At 36.2% G+C, this 22,793-nt stretch overlaps 1 protein-coding gene across 7 annotated transcripts in view; it reads right to left on the bottom strand.

The window, feature by feature from the left end:
• Positions 1-22,793, bottom strand: part of SATB1 (SATB homeobox 1) — a 118,327-nt gene that overhangs the window by 6,820 nt on the left and 88,714 nt on the right. For 5 of the 7 annotated variants that reach the window (XM_043967296.1, XM_043967298.1, XM_043967297.1 and 2 more), the window contains 2 exons: positions 870-1,073; positions 12-107 (listed from right to left, as the gene is read on the bottom strand). In XM_043967296.1, coding sequence (XP_043823231.1) covers positions 12-107; positions 870-1,073 — 300 coding nt within the window. The remainder of the gene's footprint in view (positions 1-11; positions 108-869; positions 1,074-22,793) is intronic. The other 2 variants (XM_043967300.1, XM_043967301.1) reach the window with 1 other exon arrangement.

Below are 22,793 nucleotides of genomic sequence, written 5' to 3'. Positions count from 1 at the left end.
TGCCAGCTCACCTGTGGAGCAGCACCCAGCCATGGTCCAGGGGTCAGCAGGCTTGGTGAGAAAGTACCTCTAGGCTCTCCTTTCACAAGGGTGGTGGGAGAGGGGCTCTGAAGGAAAAACAAACATACATTGACTCACCCCTGATTTGGGATTTCTAAGGGAGGGACGGTGGGAGGACATTAACAGCGTGAATGGGAGAGATGAGGAATCAGATGTGGTTGCATTCCTATTTTATTCTTGGACTGGATCCAAGATACAGAGATGGTAAGTCTGTAATAAACTTTCTCCACATCAGCATTCATTCCTTTACTTGGGAGCGATAACAGTGTATGTTAGAGGTGGGCTTGGATTTTAAAATCAGATTTAAAAACAAAGGTACAGGGGGCAGCTAGGTGGCACAGTGGATAAAGCACTGGGCCTGGATTCAGGAGGACCTGAGTTTAAATCTGGACTCAAAACACTTGACACTTACTAGCTGGGCAAGTAATCCTCATTGCTCCACAAAAAAACAACCAAAACAAACAAACAAAAAACCAAAGGTACAAGCCAGCCAACCCACCGATAATTTTTTTAAATCCACATATACTGAAAAAGAAAGAAAGCAAGAAAATAACCTCCCATCAAGAAAGACTCTTTCCAAGCTACAAGTGTCAAGGGAAATTTCTGTCACGTTAGGTTAAAAAAAGCACACAATAAGCAAAGGACACATTGATTCTCCTTTTATCTTCCAAGGAAGATGACAGTGTATTGTTCTATCTTCCTAAGGAGCCTGTTTGGTCTGGCAGGAAGAAAAGAAACACTCGTTTCCTTTGCTAAGTTTTGAGCTTGATTTACTTAGTGCTATATTGGATTGGCCAAGGTAAACGAACCTGAATCTGTTCTGCTGGAACATGGATAATGTGGGAAGGTCTGTCGCTATGGTGATGAACTGCGTTGCTTTCTTGTTCATAAATGGCATCTCGTTCAGGCTGAGGAAGACTGAGGAACCTTCTGATCATGGAGAGATTCTCCCATAGGGTCCTGTTTTCTGGAGATGGGTCTTCTTTCCAGCGTAACAGTTCACATAGCCACCCCTGCGAGGTAAATGAAAATGTAAATGTTCAACTTCCACTAGTGGTGGGTTGACAAAACAGTCTCCCTTTGGACTGAGGAAAAATCGATGACAAAATAACCTTTTTTCCCCCCATCATTTAAAAATCCTCTTCTGAACTATGCCCTACTAATAATTGTGAGGCCACTGACAACCTTTTAATTTGCATCCAAAATCTACCTATGCAACAGTAGTTTGTCATTTCTGGTTGTACTGGCAGCCCCAGTTTTCTGTTTTAGGGATGAAAAATATGTTTTCAAGGCTCCAAAGCCTGAAAGCATTTATCAAAAGTTCCAGAATATATGAAGAGAAGTCTATCAAACTTCAGTGTATGTTTACTCTTGCATATTTTTCTTTTCCATTGTCTATGTCAATTTGTTCCCAGTTGAGGACATTTAGTATAGGCAAAGATTTCCCCTTTATGGAATTATTTTTCAGCTAAAACAGGATTCCATGATATTATTTAATTTCCTCCCTATTTTGAACAAGAAGAACAAGGGTTTTTTACTAAGGAGCTGCCTAACATAAATCATAACGAGGGAGACTTTCTTTAATATCCCTTTAAAAGAAAAGTAACCCTCAACAAGATACCTAAAGGTCAGTTTTTATACCTTAGCATCGATGTACAAAGGTGGTTGGAAAGCCAAAGGGTTCATTGTTTTCCTAAAGACTACAAGGAAGAAAAAAAGTACTAAAGACAGAAATGTGCCCTGAGCAGAATCTCTGGTGAGTCTTAATTAGATCCAGCTCTGAAGGCCTGAGTTACAATTGCTTTGAAAAATCAAAGGCTTAAGGAGTTGCTTCTAGCACATCTATATAGTACCATCCAAACCTTCCTGCCTCCTAGGAGTTCTTCTCTAGTTACTTGATTGCCAAACTAGGTAAGAGGGCTCTCTATGGGATGGAGGTGCCATGGGAATTCTCCAATACAGAGAGACTCATGTTACAACTAGAAGGAGACACCAACTCATTTTCTAGATAAAGACACTAAAGGCAAGCATAGCAGTCAGGCAAGATCAGGAAAAGAAGAGAAAGCTGTTTTTTCCTTTGATGATTTAAGGTTAGCCAGGATCAGGGCTGAGAAGTTAAGGATGGTAGTGGGCTTCATTTCTTCACCTCCCTTCTTTTTCATCTTTTCAAAATGTACCAGTGGAGAGGAAAATCCTCCTTTCAAATGGACACTATTAGACACATAGGAAATGATTCTGTTTCCAATACAATTATATGCTTATTATTTAGGGGAAAGATGTGGTTTGGTAGAAAGATTTTTGTCTTCATGTTTTTAGACCTGAAGTGTTGGTAATTTTATTTACTAGGCAACAACTTCTCCTCAAAATTCATAGGCATACAGTGACGATTCAGTGGGAATGAGTAGAAGAAGTAGTTGTCTTTTGGACAGTTTAGCTACACAAAGCACGTCAACATTGCTATCACTCAATAGATACATTGCTAGTCTAATGGGATTCTTTTTTGAGTTGTTGCTCCACTTCTCTTTCTTTTAGTTAGACCAGAGCCTAAATTTGATCATCCAAGTATAATCCTGACTCTATCCCATGCATTTAATTCAAAGCCTGTTGTATAAGAAGTTTCAACCATAAGAAGAAAGGTCAGATAAAAGGTACATTTTCTAACTTCAATCATTTTCTAGATAGCTGTGACAATCTTATTGCAAAGTTTCTAAAGAACTTTCCTCAGCTATACTTTTGTTTCTTTTTTTGTGGGGCAATGAGGGTTAAGTGACTTGCTCAGGGTCACACAGCTAAGTGTCAAGTGTCTGAGTCTGGATTTGAACTCAGGTCCTCCTGAATCCAGGCCCAGTGCTTTATCCACTGTACCACCTAGTTGCCCCCCTCAGCTGTACTTCTCAATGAATATAGAAAACTAGGAGACCAGTCATTCTCTTTTTCAAAATGTTTACAGTCCATCCACATACAATTACGACTTTGGAGAATATTTCCCTAGCAAGTTATTTATCCCTTTGAACCTCAGTCTATCGTTCTTTTTCGGGAGGTTAATAATCCTTGCACTACATAACCTTCCAGAATTGTTGTGAAGAAAATGTTTTGTACAACTTCAAGCATGATGGAAATTTGGGAAGTTATTCCTTGAGCCCTACCAGTAAACTACTCTTTTGGAATTAAGGCAAAGAGGATAATGGGAAATCTTTTAACTAAAAGACCTGCCTAAGTGAACACTGGCCTTTAGGCAATGCCAGATGGGATCTGGATCCTTACTCTCCTGTGGACATACATTTTGGGTGGTGATGTTTATTATTCTTCTCCTAATTGGGACTGGAATCATATTCCCTTTTCTATGCTGTGCCTCTTGACAGTAATAGCTTTAGGTTGTTGATACTATCCTGTCTACTATAAATTATCATATCAGCATATATCTTTCCGAAGCCACTGAAATTGTAGAATAAAATGGCACATTTACTAGGCATTTTAGCCAAACAGTCCATATCTTACAAAAGGAACAATAGGCATTCCAGAAATTTCCTTTTAGGACAATGGGTCATACACCCACTATGTAACAAAATGGGCAAGAGATTACTTGAGATCACATAGATGTTCAAATGCTGCTGTGGGCACAGAGAAACATCAAAGAACCTGAAAATCCTTTAGAAACTTTTCTTAAAGTTATGTAGCGATCAGTTAGCACTTGGATATATGTGAAAACATGTGGATCACAGATGTTCTTTGGAAAAGAAAATCATTAGTTCTCTTAGAATGGCTAATAATGATAGCTAATTCCTAAACAATCATGTTCATGCTGGTTTAACAAATATTTCAGAAAAAGAGCCTTGACTCATTCAACAAATATTTTGCTTATATTGTCACTTCTGTGTTTCTATGCTTACGAGATGGATCCTTATTTTTATTAATTGCCCATGACTAACATAACATTTCCAGTAGTTTGCTATTAACCTCTGCCCTGAAATAATACTTCTAATTCCTTATCTAAAAATAATTTGATGAATTATAAGTTGAAGCATGTCTCTGTTAGCCTTTCAAGGCAATAAGATGATTTTAAGAGACTGGAATCAGATGCTTCTTAGAAAATATTTAAAGCTGCAGCTGGGAACTGTTAGTTCTGCAAGGATATTCTAACAAAAAAAGGCGATTTTCTTAAAGTGCATTCACTTAAAATCATAATGAAAAACAGACATTTTGATATGCCAGTTCTGTGGCAATGTGGAAGTAATTGGCTCATTTCCAATTTATGATGGTGAAAATCAGGTTTGGGGTATTTTAATACTATCATATAACTAACTCGGTATTCTGATAGGTTGTTTTATTAATTGATACTATATTAATGATGTCGGAGTATTAGCAGAGGGGACTGAAGTCAAGATGCTCATGTCTCTTATAAAAACCAAGTCCTCAGCATCATTTGCCAGGTCAGTACCATGTAACACATGAACGCAATTACTGGGCAAGTGGTCGAAAAAATCTTCAGTAATAAACAAATTGAAATATTACTATGCAATATTGGACAACTATAATAGTGTTCTCTCAAGTAGTGTGTTGATGGGTTATTTTTTTTCCTTTAGGGGAAAGTATAGGCATGCTAGGGAGAGGGGGAGAACACACAAGTAGAAATATATCATAGGGTTTTTTTTTCTTTCAAAATGCAAATATGACTATGTTTCTAGAGAGGTCTATTGTTCTTAAAACATGACATGACCAGAAAGTGGGGATGAGAAACCACGAGCTAAAATAGATCACAACTGTTCTACACAATCTGTAGAAAGAAAAAACAAAACAAAACGGGCAAGTAACAGTCTTAAAATAATTAGGCCAATCCGTTCTCAGGAAACTAAAATGGTACAAGGAACAACCTAAACTTTAAACATAGTAAATTTGCCAAGCAACATTACACTGAATATAAAGAGGGCAAAATATAAACAGTAGCCACATGTAAATCAATTAGTAAAACTTTCAGGATGTTACTACTTTTCAAACTGACAAAGTTTAATTTGACACCTTCTGTTCCAAACCCTTTGTTTCTATTCAAAATCACGCCTTTAGCTGCTATCAATCACAATGCTTCCCTTATTACTTAAAAAAAAAAAAAACAGAAAGAAAGAAAAACACACAATCCCAACAACTGGCACAAGCCCTAGTTAAGCTGAAAATGCCATGCAGATGAATTCTGAGATAATATGTTCAAACCTGTTATATACAACACAAATCCTGTAAAGTTATGTATTGTAAACCTACATTTATTGAGAACTAAAAGTCTTAAATCCATCTGCCACAAAGGAAATACTGTTATGCACTTTATAGTAACCAAGTACCATCTGCAAATGTCTTGCTACAGTAAGCAAGAAAACGGTGAAAAAGATGCTAAACCCAAGATGTATAAAAAATAAATAAGGAGCTTCTGACTGTTTTTGGTTAGGGATTTATTAAAGAAACATAAGAGGTTTTTAAAAATGAGAATGCAGAATGAGAGCCAAACTATCACAGGGGGGAAAAAAGAGGAAAGGAACACAAACTCAAAGATAACAACAATGGCAATTTATGACAGTCCAGGAGACACATGACTGTATGCTCATTTTAAAGCAGAAATTAGCGGTTCCCATCTCAATATTCTAATGATGTGCTTTACTGACAGGATCGTGTTGTACCACATTTAAATAAAAACCCTGGCACCTTCCTCTCTCAGCTGCTAATTTCCTACCAAACTAAATCTCTGATTTCCACTCCACTCTCTTTTTAGAACAGTTAATTCAAGTCAATTCACTTTCCAACATTATAATGGATAAGGGGTGCACACTGATTTTAATTGACTGAGTAAAGTAACCTCCTTTCAGGAATGAATTTATTGTGCCTCCCAAGCCTTGCCAGAGAGATCCCTCCATATCATGAACTGAGCTGTAGCAGATAGTTTTGAACAAAACTAGTTTTCCTTGGAAAATACTTTAGTTTTCTGTAGGGAAAGTACCTGTTACACACACACACACACACACACACACACACACAATCTATACACACATATACACATGCATATATATCCACATATACATATATGCATTTCATACCTTGTGAAAAAAGACAATAATTTTCACTGTAACTAGGAAGGCATAAATACATTTAAAATAAAAAAAATAGAATAGTAATTTGAATTCTAAAAGGCAAAACATTTTATAGACGGTATGCTAAGATGTGATCCCCCCCTTTTCTGTATTATTTTCAGGCATATTTTGTTCCAATCTCTAGGGCATATGGTATAATAATATATGGTATTAAAAGAAATCAATCTAAATAGGGAGGTATTTGATACAAACATTTTAGTGAAAAGCATGAATTACATTTTAGCATCTAGCATGAACAAAGATTAAGTACATAATCCATTAAATAGTACTTCTAACTAAAAAAATTCTGCATTGTAGACTAAACTACGCTAGACATTTTGAATGAGTACATTTTCAACAACAACTAACTCTAAAGCTAGCAATTTATCATTCAGTAAATAATTTTAGACTTTTAAAAGAATCTCTAAGTGTTACTTATGCTAATGAAGACAGTTTTGAATCTGCCCACAAACATGCTAATAGAGGGCAATTTTTTTTTTTATTTACAAAGCTGAAGGCACTCAAGGGTGATTTTCTATCAATGTTCTATAAGCGCATAAAAAGCTGCTCTAATTGTAAGAGTCCCCAAACTCTTCCCCTTTAACATCAGGTTTAAGGCTAGGACAGAGATCCAAATGGACTAATAATATAACAAACTCTTGCTTTCAAATTGACAAAGAGTTACATTTTCAGACTTTGCTTTTCATTCCAGTGGTGCTGGGCATCACCAATGAGCTTTCCTCTACTGTAATACATTCATATAAATTGACAGACCCAAATCAGGTCTCCTGTCTCATTGGGGGCATCAATAGTGACCATATATATTATCAGCAGGAATTATTTAAGACAAATTTAAACAACTCTTTAAAGTACTTGGCTTTGAAACAGTTATATAAATGTCATCAGATTTTGTAGAAATTATGATTGTAAGAATTTATAATAAAGGACTTTTTAAAGTAACGTGTACATCATAAATCACATTTATGAAAACTAAAATTCATCATTATTGATAGGCTCCCCCTCTTATATTGGGATAAAATACATTCTTGTGTTTTGAGTATGTATGCTTCAAATAAAAACTTTGGAATTCTTCATTATGAAGAATGGTTGCTTTTGCCATAAAGGAAAAAAAAAGTCCTAACACGTAACAGTGAGAAACATAATGGTGGGAAAGGAATACTGAAAGCATTTTAAATTATTTACTAGGTTAAAAGGGTGAAATGGTACTTTAAATACATCAAATTTCATCATCTGGGCCATTTTTTGGTGGCAAAGTGGTATTGATCTTTCCAAATGCTTAAAATTAACTATTTCCAGAAGGTCATTATTTGATTAAAGGCATTGAAGTTGAGGGCAAGAAATGATGCACTTTGTCTTCTTTCCCATTCAAATCATCACATAATTTAATCAGAACTATCTCATCATGTCCTGTAATAAAAATGCTCATCTTAAGATACATTTTGGGTTTTATCTCATGTTAACCTTTAAATGCTATGAAGTTCTTTTAGAAGAAAAATGTTTGCTAAAGATTATTTTATAAAACAATGAGTAGGGTTTCCATCATTAGCATTAACAAGTTTTTCTCCTCTATAAATTATATAGAAATACTATTGTACTCTCAGCTTAAGATCTTTATATAAAGTGAAAAATGTTAATTATGCAAATAGCTTGACTAAGAAATGCAACTCTCCTAAGGCACAGCTCAGGAGTCTTTAAAACTAAGTTTTCATCTTAAATAACTGACCCTATTAAAAATATATGTGAAAGAAATTGTTTGGTTCCCAGTCTGGAGTATTATTGTATTAACAAAGTCTTCCACTCTAAAATCAACACAAAGATAATCACTTAATTTCAATATTCTAAAAATGATAATCAGCAAGTTTTGCCAATTGAACAAATTGGGGAATACACAAATGGTGACAGTGGGCTAGAAAACATGTGCCAGAATGTTTTAAGTTGATCCTATCTAGGTTGTGGGTATGGTTTCCCAGTACTGGATAGGGATAGGGGCTGGACCTGTGATTTCATGGAAATAGAGAACAGCCTGGGGAGAAAATTCCTTCTAAGACTGCAGGTTGGCACTTTTTATGTGATTTATAATCTTAAAGAGTTGCCTAGAGCAATAAGGTCTATGGTTTACTCACAATCAGATAAATGTTCTATTTCAGAGCTGGATTCAAACTTTTCTTTTCCTGGGTCTGAGACAAGCCCTCTCTCCCTTTATCTATGGCTGCTTTTATGGGCATTGTATGCCTTTTATTGATTTATTTTTCATTTTTGCGGGGCAATGAGGGTTAAGTGACTCGCCCAGGGTCACACAGCTAGTAAGTGTCAAGTGTCTGAGGCCGGATTTGAACTCAGGTCTTCCTGAATCCAGGGCTGGTGCATTATCCACTGCACCACCCAGCTGCCCCCTAAGGTATGCCTTTTATAAAGCACAACATACGGAGAAGAAAAAATCATATCAATCTAACAGTATTTTGGGTTTTTGTACATTTTGGAGGGGGAGGGGGTCTTTGTGGCATTCTTACTATTAGATGTTTTTTCACCAAAGAAAGACAGAGATTGCTATGCTTTTTTTTCTATCCTACAAGTACAACCCAAAAGATTCATTTGGATAGCCAAAGATTCATGGACTCCTAATGAAAGAATACATTAGGGGGGCAGATAGGTGGCACAGTGTCTAAAGCACCAGCCCTGGATTCAGGAAGACCTGAGTTCAAATCCAGCCTCAGACACTTGACACTTACTAGCTGTGTGATCCTGGGCAAGTCACTTAACCCCCGCATCCCCCCCCACCACGAAAGAATACATTAAAATAGCTCTCTATAAGTTCCTTACCTTGAGTGCATTTGCTAAAATCTTGCCCAATTTGGGTGGTGGTGTGGGTGGGAAGGGATAAAGGGAGAAGGATATTCCTCTTCTTTATTTAGTTAAAGTTCTGGGATATGTCCCTTCTCTAATTCATTCGTCCCTCAGCTGCCAAAGTGATTTTCCTAAAGTTTTGGTCTAGCCATGACATTCCTCTCCTCTGTTCAAAGGATTCCAGTGGCTCCCTATTACCTCCACAATCAAATCAAAACTCCTCAACAACGGCTCCATTTTTATAGCTAATATCCCTTCACACACCTTTTGGTCCAGCCACACTGACTTTCTTGCTGTTGTGCAAAATACTGCCCCTGTGCCACACATTGTCTCACATGCCTGGAAGACTCTCCCTCCTCACCTCCCAACTCTTTCATTCCCTAGTCTCATTTAAAGCTCAGTACATGAGCCTCATCCAAACCCCTTGGCACCAGTGCTTTTCCCCAAATAGAGGACAGGACCATGTACTTATTTTGCAAATCCTTCCAAGATACACAAATCATCATCAGTAATATGGAAGCTCCTTGTTAACAGGGGCTCTTTCATTTTTCTTGGTATGCCAGCAATAACAAATCCTTCACAAAGGGTCTGTTGATTGGTTGGGATGATTATTTGTAAAGGAAAATCATTTATTTCAAAGTTTCCAAATTGGAAAGAAATGAAATTGTGATGCCTTTGTGATGTGCACTCAATATTTTACAAATTGTGCTTATTCTCAAGTTTAGTTTAAAATAAAGCAAAAACCAGTCATTTTTAGGACTCTAAAGTTCCTCTCTTTACAGTGCTGTTCATTGAGTCAAGTACTTTCTCTCTTCTCAGTGACTACATTTAGGATAAAATATGAGTTCTTAAAAAATAATAACCAAGAAATGTGTGCTGCAGTGACTCATGTTTTGCTCTGTGGGTATTTGTGTTATATTGTGTGTAGGTGTTGATTTTTCTTTTCCTAAAAATTGATTAAATCTCCACAAGATATTTCCTGAAATCTGATCAAATGTGGTTGAAATTGTTCTTATTTAGAAAAGTTGTCAGCCTATAGAGATATGTTACAAGGGAGGCATATATGTATGTACATATGTGTATATTGATAAGGAAATATGATTTTGAGTATATACATATCTATATATAATTTTACATGAGCATATGTATTTTTCAAAAAGTTTTATGATTTTTGTTTCTACACTATAGTCATTTCTTTATGCCACTGAATCCTCTTCCTAAAATTAATCCAAGTAATTCAGGGACTTCATCTGATAGTACACAACATGCCATTCTGCATTTTTCATCACCTAGCTACTCAGACAGGGAAAAATGTAGTTGATTACATGTTTGGAAGATTGAAATTAGTCATTACATTGGATCAGAGTTTGTAGGGTTGTTTTTTTTTCTAATTGTTGTTTCTACTATTGCAGTCCATGGGCACATTGTTCCCCTGCTTCTTCTTACTTTACTGTACCTGTTCATAAAAATCTTCCTGTTTCTCTGAATTCCCCATAGTCATCATTTCTTTCAGGTGTAGTTAACAGGAAATTGTTCAAAATGTGTAGTGAGACTGGAGAGAAAATAAGGGTAAGAAAGACCTGCTTCTTCCTGTGCTTAAAACCCATGCCAATGGTCAGTTAAAAACCTTGGCCTTCCAATCTAGAGAACATGGAAAACGATGAGACAGTTTAGGGAGCCATAAAATGGAGAACATAACTACTGCAACAGCTCTTCATCTTTTTTTTAGTGGTCTGGAATATGGCCACACCTATGGACCCCTTCTTGGAAGAATGGTTTTTCTGTTTGTTTTGTTTTGGTTTTTTTGTGGGGCAATGGGGGTTAAGTGATTTGTCCAGGGTCACAAGGCTAGTAAGTGTCAAGTGTTTGAGGCCGGATTTGAACTCATGTCCTCCTGAATCTAGGAGCCAGTGATCCACTGCGCCACCTAGCTGCCCCTGGAAGAATGTTTTTAACTTGGGCTTGTGTTTCCTTACCTGTAAAGGGAGGGCTTTGTATTTTGTGGGATCTAAGACTCAAAGTCTCTGCCTTCCACCAAAATAAGCACTAAATGAAATCTGCTGAATTGAACTTAAGTATCTCTAACTGCATTCAGAGCAAGAGTAAGTGCAGAGTTCATTGTTACCAAGGAGAGTAACCAGTCACCAAAAAGGCCAAATATCACTGATTTTAATGCAAAGAAATAATGAAAGATTTCTATTCAATATTTTTTCAACCCTATGGATAACTAAGTCTCTTTTCATGATCAAATATGGCAAATAGCTAAAATGAGACATTTAAGGATTTCTATTTTTATTCCTTCATTCAACCAAGATTATATGTAAAGCACCTTACCAAGGCTGTGAGGGTGACAAAGAAATCATAGTGTCCTTTTACTCAAAGAATTTACAATTTCTAATGTGGAAGATGGGACATGGGAACAAATAATTATAATTATAATTACAAAGTAAGCTAGGGAACTGCGATTTTATTGGGTACAAAGAACTCCTAGGTGTGGAAACTCCCTCCATCAAGGTAAGTGGGTACTTTCTCTGCAACTTATAGTCTTGGGCAGTTGCCTAGAGAGGTTTTATCACAGTGCCTGGCACATTAATAAATGTTTATTGACTGAATGACTTGCCAGAAATTTGTTTCGAGACTGACTCCATAGTTGCATCTCTATACATAAGTAAAGAAGGGAGAACAGAGAAGGGAGGTACAGATAATTCAGAAGTTCAGAGGCAGGAGATATACTTTTGGCTACTGCAGCAATACTTTTTATACAATTTGGGAAGTTGTTTATACGCATATTTTAAAACAATCTGTGCAATGTCAATAACATGTAGTATATGGCCCCACAAAAGTTCTAGTCCTATACTAAAATATTGAATGGTTCAGTTCATTCTACACATAGTCAACTTTTCATTTTCCACTGGAAATGTTACATTGAACTTTCTATTAGTGTAATATGCCCAGCAAGGAATTCATTGTAAATGGATATTGTATCTTAAAAAAAATTCCCATGATACTTATAGCACAAGAGTATTGAAACCAAAAAAATCCACTTGGTTCTTCAGCCCAGGAAAAGGAAACCACAGAGTAGAATGGTACTTTTCATCCATGTACAAGGTAATTCTGTCCATCTTTTCAAGGAGGAAGGTATGCGCAAAAGGACAGAATACATAATCTAGATGCCTTTCCAGTTCCTGATTTGTGCCTTGACAAAGTGGTTTTGTTATCCTTTCCTGCAAATTCTGAATAACTGAAAAAAATAACTGAATAACAGAATAAAATAACTGAATAACTAATAATAGAGTAACTGAAAAAAACCCTTTAAATGTAGCCATTAAAACCTTCTACAGCCAAGCATTCCATTTTGCATAGTTTCTGCTACTACTCTGTTCTATGTGCACAGATAATGGAGAGTTAATAATAATAGGTAGCATTTATATAGTGCTTAGCTATGTGCCAAGCACCGACCTAAGGCCTTTACAGTTATTAGCTCATTTGATCCTCATAATAACTCTGCAAGGTAAGTACTATTATAATCCCCATTTTACAGATGAGGAAACTGAGGCAAGCAGGGTAAAGTGACTTGCCCAGGGTCACGTAGCCAGTTGGTATCTGGGGTGGGATTTGAACTCAGGTCTTCCTGACTCCAGGACTGTTTCTCTGTCCCCTGTGCCATCTAGTTGCCCTGCAAGTTGCATAATATCAGTAAAATACAGAAATATCTCACTTATCTGTAAGTCAGACTTTCTACCTTTCAGCCATCCAGAATGTGTCTTGGGAACCCCAAAGCAGTTTAGAGAGGAAAACTGTTATATCTCAATATAAAGGTATTTACAGATGAGTTACCCCCAGGCTCTCAATCAGATAAGTACTTCAGGGTAAGAACAACAAGTATAAGTGTAAATCAAAATAGTCCTTGCCAATTTATTGTTGGGGGCAAGCAGCCATTAATGCTTCAGTAAACCTGGGGACGTTACTGCCTTACAGGAGAAGACCATCCATATTGTTCCTAACATTGCTCCCAGGTAATCTTGGAAGTCTAAACTGCATGTAGCATACTTAGAATGTATGTATAGTATACTGGAAGTTTATATAATACATTTAAACATTTTTTTCAACAAAAATCGAAATGGTTTGGCCACTCAAACAACAAAGCTCCAGGTATCTGGGGGGAAAAAAATCACCAAATCCTAACACCGTAACCATGTCTCAAGAATTCAGTGTGATTAGTGCTGTACTTTTCTGGAAGTTACTTGTTTATTCTTCTACTTTGTTATGTGACTATCATATATGGGTATGTATCTATGAAAATTAAAACTGTCTGATTCCCTAATGAAAAAAGGCTGACAACCATTAAAGAAAATTTACCTAGACTATAACACGTGTGCCCCATTTTAAGAGTACTCCATATATGAAAATGAGAGATCACATAGCAGATAAATTAAGAATGGAATATTTACATTGCAAAACGATTATTTGCTTTACAAAGTAATTTCTCCCAAGTTTATTTTAGCTTAAGCAGGCTAGAAAGGACACTAGGTTTTTCAGAGGGGCCTGGTTTCATATCCTACCCATACTACTACCACTTGTGTGCCCCTAGATAATTCATGGCTAATGGGTCTCCATTTCCTCTTCTTTCAAAGGAGGGGAGTTAGATGACCCCTAAGGTACTTTCCAGCTCTAAGTCCTATGAACAGATAAATAGATGTCTACTATTTTGTATTTTTAAATGATTTGATTTTTGAAGTGTAAAGAATTAATTGTTATTTGAGGTTTTTATGCTTCAGCGCGCACTGGCCTGGGGCTCTGCAAACCACACAGTGCTCCACCCACTGGTTGCAGCTGTTGCCATGGCGCTGGCACCTCACGTCATCATCACCACTCACCGACGCCTACATGGGCCTGGCAAAATTATAATGATTGGAAGCCTAGTGAGGGCAGTCATGTGACTGCCAGAGTGGCCAGAAAATTAGCTGGGGGCTGTGTGGAGTATGTGGGGAGGAAGGAAGTTTTGTTTTTCCAGCATTCTAGCTGGAAGCTGGAAGACGACAGGAGCTCTGCTGTGTATTCTCAGCTTATTCCTGGGCAGTGGTATTTTTCAGATTGTATAATTTCCCTTTCCCCATTTTATTTCCTTGCCCTTGATCCTACTGATACTGTTTGTGTTTTTTTTAAGTTTGTTCTTGTTAAAATAAATCCTGTTCTGTTTTGAGGGAGGCTGCCAGTCTCCTTCCTTGCCCCAATATTGTGGGGAGTCGCTTAGCTAACACTCCCCAATTAAAAATTGGTCCCCACAGAAGGAAAATTGACATCTAATATTTAACTATTTTAAGTAGTACATTAAATAAGGGTAATAGATCCTTGTATATTTTGACTTAAAAAAGGGAGATAAATTAAATGTTTTTTTTTCTTTCCCTTTTGTGATTTTAATAAAGGCACTGAAAAACTGGAGGGAAGACAGCCAGTTCTATTACTATATGAGGAATGATCAAAAGAATGAGAAGGCTTAGTCAGAGAAAGAGAATCTTGAAAGAGAAACTGTGAAAGAAGAGTTTTCTGGTATCAGAGGACAGAATTAGAACCAACAGATGCCAAGTTACAGAGACACAATCTCAGCTCATCTTAAGGAAAGACTTTCAAACCAACTTAGAACTCTTCACAAAAGAAATAGGAGGGTCTAGAAGGTGGGAAAGTCTTCTGTCACTTGGCTTTGTGGAATGAAGCCTGGTCTTGGAGTCAAAGGCCTTGGGTTAGAATAATGGCTCTGCCACCTCTTAGTCTTGTGATGTGTCATCATGCTCAGGAATATGGAAACTGATTCCATCAAAAAATCTGTTGGTTTCAGGTACACATCAATAAGCCTAATAACACAAAGGCAGCATTGTTGAATACAAAGGACACTGACTTTGGAATCTGAAGACTTGGGGTTCAAATCCACATTTTCCTAGTAACCTGGGTAACCTTGAACTGACTTTTTTTTTGGCGGGGCAATGAGGGTTAAGTGACTTGCCCAAGGTCACACAGCTAGTCAGTGTCAGGTGTCTGAGGCTGGATTTGAACTCAGGTCCTCCTGAATCCAGGGCTGGTGCTTTAGACGCTGTGCCACCTAGTTGCCCCTGAACAAGTGACTCTTTCTCTGGGCCTCAGTCTCCTCTTTTGTAAAACGATTATTTCTTAGGCCCTTCCCAACTCTAAATTCATGATTCTATGATTGTAAATCTGTCATTTTAATCTTATCAATTTGATTTGATTTTTACATTAACCTCTCCCTTTGTTCTGTAGTTGAATTAAGGAAAAAGGAAACTTTAACGAGCAATTTATTGTTCTGATGGTATGTCCTTTGACTCATTATTTAGGATAACATTATTTGGTCATTTTTTTAGATCTCTCCCATTTGTTCAGATATCCCTTATTTATTATGATTTTTATGGTGTTTTAGACCATAAAGGATACATTTCATATTTTTCCCTTTCATTTTTGAGTTGTTGATGCCTTACCATGTGATCCATTTATGTAAATGTGTCACACAATGAGAAACAATTGGTATACTGCTTAAGTTTCCCTTTTAGTAATCACCAATTTCAATCATCAGTAATTTCAATAATCAAGAGGTATATCTAGTTTCTCTAACATTTTTTTCAGATTTTTAATTTCTTATTTATATTTCCTTTGGATTTGAACACCAGAAAGAACATATTAAAATCTTATATAGTTTATCTTATATTTCTTTTTATGATTCAAATGGATTTTTCTTTAAGTACTCCAATAATATATTGTTTGGTATACATAGATTTAATATTGATGTTACTTCTTTTTCCATGGCACTCCTAAACTACACATAGTTTCCTTTTTTTGGTTTGTTTTGAACATAACTATTTTTATACTTTCTTTATCTGAGATTTTTCTTGCTACTCCTGTTTTTTTTAGATTGAAATGAAGCATTCTATGCCATCTCCTCATTTTAATTTTATATGAATCTTTTTGTTTTAAGAGTTTGTTGTTTACAGAAAATTGAATTTGTTTTTCTAATGTATTCTGACACCTTCCTCCATTTTGTGAGGGAGTTTGTGAATGAGTTATCCCATTCAAAGTTAAGATATGAAGTTTGTCTTTTTCTAATCCTATTACAATACTTCTTATAGTTATAAATAATCCTATTATAATACTTCTTATAGTTATAAATAATCCTATTACAATACTTCTTTTAGTTATATTGAAAAGAAGTCAGCACCAGGTATCCATCACTTATCCCAGCCTCCTCCCCTTGTTTTCATCCACCAGCCTCAAAAAAATCAGTATTGTTTTACTCATACATGCATCTTTTTTTTTTTTTTTTGGAATGGGCTGCATTTTTTTTCTAGTGAAAATACCTCCATCCTAACTTTCCCCACTGGATATGACATCTTTCTGCCTTTTCCCTTCCCTATCCCAGTTCAGTTCCCTGTTCATCATGTTGTACTTCTATTATACATCCACCCACCCATCCATCTATCCATCTATCCATCCATCCATCCATCCTCAATATCTCTTACTCCCTCTCTCTCATGTCTGCATGCCCTTGTCCCAGCACAGATCAGAGAGTGGTATATGAATGTGATTATTCTTTCCCTATTTTGATGTCTATGTTTGAATAATTTTACAGGTAATTTCTCAATTTAAGAAAATAGCAAACCCCATTTTCCCAATGTGCCTCCTTTCTCTGGTGTGCTTCTTTTTGTTTTTGTTTTTGTGTTTTTTTATTATTTTTTTCAGGGCAATGGGGGTTAAGTGACTTGCTCAGGGTCGCACAGCTAGTAAGTGTCAAGTGTCTGAGGTAAAATTTGAACTCAGGTCCTCCTGAATCTAGGGCCAGTGCTTTATCCACTGTGCCACGTAGCTGCCCCCTTGGTGTGCTTCTTTTTGAATAACCAAACCCAAATGGAATCTTGAAGGGACACCATTTTTATTTCTCACTTTCAAAATGTAAGTACTTTCAATCCATAAGGACATCACCAAACCCCTTTAAGCAATTTGCATTTTTTTTTTTTACAGGGCAATGAGGGTTTAGTGACTTTCCCAGGGTCACACAGCTAGTAAGTGCCAAGTGTCTGAGGCCAGATTTGAACTCAGGTCCTTCTGAATCCAGGGTTGGTGCTTTATCTACCTAGCTGCCTCCAGCAACTTGCATATTTTAATGATTTCTTTATACTCTACATAACTCAGGTTTTCTCAAAAGAAATGCTTAGAAGTAAAATTCTGTTAAAAGTTAATTTTCCCACAGTAGGATTATGCTCAACTTTACATGACAAGTAATTTTCATTTATAGGTTGTTTTCCTTTGTTCTCCTGAATATCCTAATTGTTTTCTGCTTTTTCTTTACTCTTTTTAGCAAAGCAATCCTGGGAAATTCAAGTTGTAGCTCTCTAGTACTTAGTCATCAATTGCTGGACATTTGAAATCACATTTCTTGGTAAAGTAAACCCAGGATTCCTTTCTTCTGGTATTCTCTATATTCTATCAAGAGGGACTTTTGTTGTTTGGTTCAAATTCTTTCTGGAAATTTTTTTTGGAGGGGGGGTGATTTCTTTAAATGAGGATTCAGGCTTTCTCTTTCATTATGTTTCCCCTAGAGACATATGAATTTTAGTTCTCTCTCCCAAATCTGTTCTTTAGGTTAATTCCTTTTGATGGTAGAAATCATATAAGTTTATCTCATTTTATTGTTTCTTACCTTTGTTCTAATAACTTTTGTAATATTGTTAAATTTTCAGAGTTTTGAATCCCCTTTTTTATTTATCATAGTTTTTGTCCACTGAAGATATACAAGATTCCATTTTGAGCTATTTTTTCAAGTTTCTCATTAAAAGGTACAATTTCACTCATCATTTCTCCCTTTATATATTGAGCTCTCAAACCACTCTAGTGTACCTTGTATCATTCCATTCTGTTTTTTTTATTCTATCTTTACTTATTGCAGAACATTTTTTCTTCTGGAAATTTCTCCTAGCATTTTTAACTCCATAATATTTCTTCTGAGTACTAATATTTTTCTCTGCTTTATCATGTCTTTAGTTTTCCTGTTTGTTTATCTATAGGAACTTATAGGATTATTTCCCTTGACTCCCCTTTTAATTGTTTAAAAATGTTTTATCTGGTGTATTTCTTGCTATTTTTGAGGTGACATGGTAGACAAGAGCTTAGATATAACCCTTCACTCAACCACCTTGTTGCCTCAAGGAAACTATTTTAGCAGCACACAATTTGAACCATGAAAGTCTAGGAAATGTAAAGATACCCAAGGGAAGCCTCCAAAGCACCTTTACACAATTATACTAATAACATCTAAATCTGTTGACCTTTAAAAATAGAACACTGATCTTTTAATAAAGCTTTCTGTTTGGCTGGGGACAGAGGTTGGGGCAGGGCAGATGAAGGATAATCCAGGAAAAAGTAGGTTAAGTTTTTCTTTGGTGTTCTACCCTTTTCTCTTTCTTCTCTCCTTTTTTATACTCTTCAAATCATTTCCCCATTATCTTATCAATATCAATATGTTCTTTTAGGTCATTTACAATAAAACTGCTGCCCGTCTAAGGTATCTTTATAATTTCTCAGGTTTCAAAGTCTTAATATAAAGACAGTATATAATTTGGTGACTTTTCAAATCTCAGGCAATTGGTGGGAGAACGAGTTGGGAGGGAAAGAACTTTCTCAGCACTTCTAAGATTCCATGATGTAAACAATCATCTTGATAGAATATAGAGAATACCAGAAGAAAGGAATCCTGGGTTTACTTTACCAAGAAATGTGATTTCAAATGTCCAGCAATTGATGACTAAGTACTAGAGAGCTACAAACAATTATGATGTAAACAGATTTATTTCTGAGTCTGAGATGTTTGGTGAAAAAACTGTGCTTGAATTAATAACATAAAGATGATTACTGTCCTGAGTGGTACAATACTAAATAGGTACTCAAGTAATGAGCACTTAAAATACAAATGTTTCCAAATATCACAAAAAATATTAGAACTGATAAAACACATTTTAAGGTTGGCTTCAGTATTTCTTAGAAATTATTTTAATAATGTGCTTTTGGTTATGTGCATAGCATTGGGTCCAATGAATTCAAAAAATGCACACAAAATGAAAACTTATATAAATTGCTCAATTTTTCTCCTGTAGTCTTATTTGTATTTGTTTCATTTCCCACTGTGGGAACTAGGTACAGTATAGATTCTCTTTACATTTTCCTTTACTTCAAAAAAGAACCATGACTTTTTAAGAATGAAATAAAGTGTATCACTAGGTGTATGGTACCGTACAACTGAAAACAGGCAGTTTTGACAGATTTTCCTCCAAGCTTTCTACAATTCAGATTCTGCCTTACACCCTATATCAATGGCTTCTACCTGCTAATTTGGTAACAGTTACCCTTAAATAATTCAATGATCTGCCATTTTTAACTTTCTCACCCAACTCAGTTTGTAAGCCCTCTACAAATTACCTGCCAGACCTTGCAGTTTCTACTTGCTCAACTTTTCTCCCATTTACTTCTTTCTCATTACCTAGACAGCTACCACCTGACAGTCCAGGCCCTCATCAGCTATTGCCTGGATTACTGCAATGACCTTCTGATGGGAATTCCTGCCTTGAACATCTCCCCTCTCTAATCCATCCTCTACTCAGTGATTTTCTTTCAGAGCAGATCTGACCATTTCACTCCTCCAGTGGCTCCTTATGACCTATTCTATATTCTATTACCTAATTCTGTTCCATGACTCTACCCTATAGTTCTATAATTCTGTTTGGCTTTTCACACACTTCACAACTTAGCTCCAACCTATCTTTCCAGACTCCTTCTTGCCCTCTACAATCCAGCAAAAGTGGCCTTTATCATCTGTTCCTCCCACATGGCATGTAATCACCTTTTGTTGTGTGCTTGTGTTGGCCATGCCCAATGCTTGGAATGTTCTCCCTTCTCCTTTCTGCCCCATATAATATCTGACTCTCTCCAAGATTCAGCTTTTATACAAAGCCTTTCCTGAACCCCCTTCCTCAACTGCACATCTCTCCTTCCTAATTATTTATTTATTTTTTGTTTTGTTTTTCAGGGCAATGAGGGTTAAATGACTTGCCCTGGGTCACAAGGCTAGTAAGTGTCAAGTGTCTGAGGCTGAATTTGAACTCAGTTTCTCCTGAATCCAGGGCTGGTGTTTTATCCACTGTGCCACCTAGCTGTACCCTATTTATTTTTAATATAGTCTGTAAATTCTTACATATGTATACCCTGTTTCCTCTCATAGAATATAAGCTCATGGAGAGTAGAGATTGGGGGCTGGAGAGTTGTCTGTTTTTGGTCTTTGTATCCTTAGCAATTAGTGTAGTAACTGACACAGAGGAGCTTAATAAATGCTTGATAACTGATTGACTGTCTTCTAGATTTGTTGTGGCCAAAGAATTTGTCACCCTGAAGCCAACCTGACCATAAGCTTCTTTAAATTTGGCTTTGGGAAACATGTACCAGTACCATACTCAGAGTTTTCCCAGCTTGTTACAACTCTACCAAGTTTTACTTCCATGGGCTAGCTTTAAGAAACTGGGGTCACCTTCATGCTATGATGAGACATGAGAGAAGTACTTTATACATTTAACATAATCACTAACTCTTTAGTTAGTCACCAACAAGATAGGGTATTATGAGACTCATGATTGCCCTCAGAACCACACCTGCAAACAAAGATTTCACATTTCTCATCCATCCATATTGCACACTCTGAATTTCTTCTACCTCAACTATTTGACAGAAAGGATCTTGGAAGGTGGAGCATAAAACCCACTACTACAATCAATAATAACAAGAATTGACATTTATATGATGATTTAAGGTTTGCAAAGTGTTTTACATCTGTTAACTCATTTCAGAAAAAGAAATCGAACAGGTCCTGGCAGAGAAACCTAGAACTTTTTTATTCCCTGGGAAAGTAATGTTTCATCATTAGAAAGGAGGTAAGAGAGGGACTCAGATACAGTTGCAGGTAGGGGACAGTAGAGTTCCTTCTGCTCTGTTTATGAGAATATTGGATCATCCAATTGGATGGTACCTCAGTGACTATCTACTTTCTATCACTTTAGAGATAAAGAAAGTGAGGTGGCCAATGAAGAATAAGTCACTGGTATAATGATCTTAAGAAGGGAGATTTAAATCCAGGATCCTTCTGAAGCAGTACTTGTTCCACTCAAGTATCTGAATAGACAACACAATGGGGAAAGGTTCCAGTGAGTGGAAAATGAGAAATGGTTAAGCAGCAGCAACAACAAAATTGTGTCATTTCTGTTATCATTACCACTTAACAGATGTCTCTGTGTGTGTGTGTGTGTGTGTGTGTGTGTGTGTGTGAGAGAGAGAGAGAGAGAGAGAAAAAGAGAGAGAGAGAGAGAGAGAGAGAGAGAGAGCAAAAGGACTGTGGAGGGGATTTATAGAGAAATGGGAACTAAAATGCCAACACATACAGCTAGCGGCTTGATTAAAATACGTATTTTCATTCTATTCATTTGGAAATTAAAATTCTCAATTTTTTTCTTTAGGAAACAATAATTTAGAAATTTATTTTGCCCTCCAGCATCCCGACTAATCCACAGGGTTCATTATCCTCTTTCACACAAATCAAGGATTAAATTGATTATTAAACAATCTATTGATCTCTTTTCAAGCTCAAAACAAACATTTGAAATTAATTAGGGAAAAAAGTTAGGAATTAAGTTAGGGAAAAAAAGGAAATGACTTTCAAATAATTTAGCATAGCATGAACTGGATTAAAAAGTAAATTTATATAATAATATAATGTATAGTACTAGCTAATATAATATAATATATAATAATAGCTAATCTTTACATAGCTCTTTAAGGTTTGCAAAACACTTTACAAATGTCTCATTTTATTCTTACAACATCTCTGGGAGGTAGGTATCCTATTTTATTGCTATTTATCATCCCCATATTGAAGATGAGGAAATTGAGGCAGATTGAGGTTGAGTGACTTGCCAAGGTCACACAACTAGTAAGTCGCTGAGGTAGGATATGATCTTCCATCTTCCTGACTCCAACACTCTGTCTATTGGGCCATGTAGCTGCTGCTTCTGTATATTCCTGTGTATTTGTATCTCTGAATGTGTATTTATATTTTATTTTATGCATGTATATATTCTAATGACTCCTAACAAAGGTAGACCTTTTACCCAATCTATATTCCATTTAAATAGCAAAACATCCTAGCAATAAATCAAATAGGAAAAAGAGAGCATTGTTCTAAGTACCATTGTTTGTAATCAAGGACTATGAGTAAGTTAAAACTCCTAGAGGAACCCATGTGAATTCATGTATATCATTTAATATAATAATTTACTTTTATTTACATCTCTCACAAATTCTCTAATGTAATACTATTATTTCTACTTTATAAATGAGGATATAAAGCTCTGAGAAATGAAGTGAATTGTCCAAGGTCATCCAACCAGGATACGGACTTGAACGCAACTTCCAGACTCCAAGGTCAATGTTATACCAACCACAAATACCCTAGGAGAGACACTGAACTCCAATCTTTTCTGCCAAATTCAGTCTGTAACTAGTTTCTGCCTTTATAAAATTTCTTATGTCTTCTTCTTTTTCATTCCTACAACCCTAATCAAAAGCCCAAATCTTTGAATGCTAAATGTGCAAACATCTTTTAGTATCACTTTTTTCTCTGTTCTCCGACCTCTCCTTTACTCAGAAAATACAGAGGAAGAA

The sequence above is a fragment of the Dromiciops gliroides genome, chromosome 5 (genome assembly GCF_019393635.1).
Source record: "Dromiciops gliroides isolate mDroGli1 chromosome 5, mDroGli1.pri, whole genome shotgun sequence".
NCBI lineage: Eukaryota > Metazoa > Chordata > Mammalia > Microbiotheria > Microbiotheriidae > Dromiciops > Dromiciops gliroides.
Note: the sequence above shows the minus strand (reverse complement) of the source record. Positions and strands in the feature narration are given on the sequence as shown.